The sequence below is a fragment of the Eschrichtius robustus genome, chromosome 20, assembly GCF_028021215.1.
Source record: "Eschrichtius robustus isolate mEscRob2 chromosome 20, mEscRob2.pri, whole genome shotgun sequence".
Classification (NCBI taxonomy): Eukaryota; Metazoa; Chordata; class Mammalia; order Artiodactyla; family Eschrichtiidae; genus Eschrichtius; species Eschrichtius robustus.
Window position 1 is genome coordinate 19,188,666 of NC_090843.1, and position 2,409 is coordinate 19,191,074.

Here is a 2,409-nt window from a genome sequence, read left to right on the forward strand (position 1 = left end):
GAAAAGGCTGAGGAAAGTTTGTTCACCATGGAAGACGGTGCACGGTAGGAGGGCAGAAGGGAGGTGTGGAGCTGAAGGGAGATGAGTTCAGGAGACAGTGGATGTGAGAGGGGGCCCACCCCGGTTCTTCCCCCCAGGCCTGCCAAGCAGGGACCCTTCTGCTCAGCCAGGCTCTGGGCGGAGGGCAGAGGTTCTAAGAGGCAGAGTCTGAGCCCCGGCTGGGAGAGGAAGGATGGAGGATAGCATGTCAAGGCCTTGGAAGGGGAGCCTGAGGCAGGGCATGGAATTGGGGCCCAGTCTTCCCAAGACAGAGTTCATCAGGGTCCGGGATCTGCCCTCTCTTGGCATCGCCTGGCCAGGCCATGGCTCAGGTATCTGACACCTGGGGCCTGGAGTCACATGCCAGGAAACCCAACACCCTTGGGCCCCAGCCCCCAACTTCCAGCAGCTACAAGCGAGCGAGCAAGGCTTCTGGAGGAGGAAGCGGGTCTCCAGAGCCGAGCGGCAGGGAGGCTACTTCCGGGGAGGGGGCAGCACAGGAGAAGGCTCTCCCACCAGCAGGGGTGAGAGGCTGGGAGGAGGAGGGAGAGGACAGGGAGGAAGAGTGGGGCGGAGAGGACAAAGCCGGGATGGGCAGAGGGGCGGACGTTGCAGGAGAAAGGGTGAACGGGTACAGAAGCTGGGGCCTGAATCACCTAGCCTAGCTGGATGCTGCAAAGCCCTGTTGCTAATCGGGCCCTCTGGTGCCTACCTGGCCCACCTGGCAGCCATCCAGGTAGGCCGGCTGGAGAAGCCTGTATTCCAATGAAGGAAATCAATACATGAGCAGAAGCAGACACTGAGGAGCCCCCAGACCCAGAATGACCAGTAGGGCTTTGGACCAAGAGATTTCATAGATTAGCCTGCCAGAATCAGAGAGACCCTAGAAGAGTCTCGGGCCCAGGGGACCCTCTACCCAAAGGGCCCAATAAGGAGTCTTGGACCCCAAAGAAGCATAAAAGCCACCCAGGCCTGAGAGACCCCCCAAAGGAGAGGCCCCGGCCCAAAAGGGATCCACAGGGGGGCTTCAGGAAGAGAGTGCTGGCCGTGGGAACGGAAGTCTCTTGGCTCATTCTTCATTTATGGGGCTTTTTCTTCCCCAGATCTTGCTCCACTCCAGGACTCTGCCAATCTGCGGCCATGCTCCCACCAGCTGGTCACCTCCTGTCCCTGCTGCTGGTGATAGGCACACGGGGTACAGTGCCCAGCCCCCGGCTGGCTCCCCAGGGCTGCTACGTGGCAGAAGAAGCTGGGGAGCGGACGTTCCGCTGCAGCCGGGCAGGCCTGAGGGCTGTGCCCACCGGCATCCCTAACGACACCCGCAAGCTCTACCTGGATGCCAACCGGCTGGCGTCCGTGCCGGCTGGGGCCTTCCAGCACCTGCCTGTCCTGGAGGAGCTAGATCTCTCCCATAATGTCCTTGCCCACCTCTCAGGGGCTGCCTTCCAGGGCCTGGCGGGCACGCTGCGCCACCTCGACCTCTCTGCCAACCGGCTGGCCTCGGTGCCCGTGGAGGCCTTTGTGGGGCTGCCGATCCAAGTGAACCTGTCTGCCAACCCGTGGCGCTGCGACTGTGCCCTCCAGGAGGTGCTCCGGCGGGTGAGGCTGGCACCGGGCACTGGGACGGGCATCGTCTGTGGCCCGGGAGCCCGATCAGACCTCGTGGGGCAGGAGTTCCTGCCGCTGGTCAGGGAGGAAGAGCTGTGTGGCACGGGGCGGGGCGGGGCCCGGCACAGCACCGACGTGGCCCTGCTGGTCACCATGGGGGGCTGGCTGGTGCTGGTGGTGGCTTATCTGGCCCAGTACGTGTGGCAGAACCGGGATGAGACCCGACGTCCCCTCAAGCGGGCCCCCGCGCTGCCTGCGCGCTCTGAGGACTCCTCTACCCTCAGCACGGTGGTCTGATGACCAGGGCTCCTCTTCCGGCCCTGCACCCCACACCCCTGCTCCTATGCCCTCTCTTCTCCTCCGACCCCCTCTGCCTCCTCTGCAGCCCCTTCCCATCCCCCAATTCCACGTCCTTCCTCCTCTGTCTCCCCGAAACACCTGATCTCTCTCACTCCACCAACACCATCTTTGGTGCCTGGGAGTTTTGATGCCGACTCTGGGCCTGGATTGTGCTAGACTCAGAGACCCAGAGCTTCTGAGTCCACAGTGATGGGGGGACCACAGAACAGAGAATGATGGTAGATGGTCACGTATGCCAACTTGGAGGTAGGAGCAGGCAGCTTGAGAGCGTGGCAGAGGTGATCTCAAAGGCTGCGCTGTATGGATGTTTGAACTGACTCTGCAAGAATGAGGGGGGCTTTGGGCAGAAGAGGGAGGCCCCCAGCTGAAAGATGGTGGGCCAAGACGAAGAAGATGTAAAAC

General features: G+C 62.3%; 1 protein-coding gene across 1 annotated transcript; it reads left to right on the forward strand.

Annotated features, from left to right (window-relative positions):
• Positions 1 to 280: 280 nt before the first annotated feature.
• On the forward strand, positions 281 to 1,944 carry LRRC3C (leucine rich repeat containing 3C). Its single transcript, XM_068531742.1, has 3 exons — positions 281 to 371; positions 432 to 563; positions 962 to 1,944. Exons 1-3 carry the CDS (start codon positions 281 to 283, stop codon positions 1,942 to 1,944), a joined length of 1,206 nt encoding a protein of 401 aa, XP_068387843.1.
• Positions 1,945 to 2,409: the final 465 nt, after the last annotated feature.

Bases quoted from the DNA above. Each gene is read 5' to 3' on its own strand.
- LRRC3C (XM_068531742.1), top strand. From the start codon at position 281: ATGGAATTGGGGCCCAGTCTTCCCAAGACAGAGTTCATCAGGGTCCGG. The intron at 372-431 runs GTATCTGACACC...CTTGGGCCCCAG, and splicing joins CTGGCCAGGCCATGGCTCAG to CCCCCAACTTCCAGCAGCTA. The intron at 564-961 runs GTGAGAGGCTGG...CTCTACCCAAAG, and splicing joins AGGCTCTCCCACCAGCAGGG to GGCCCAATAAGGAGTCTTGG.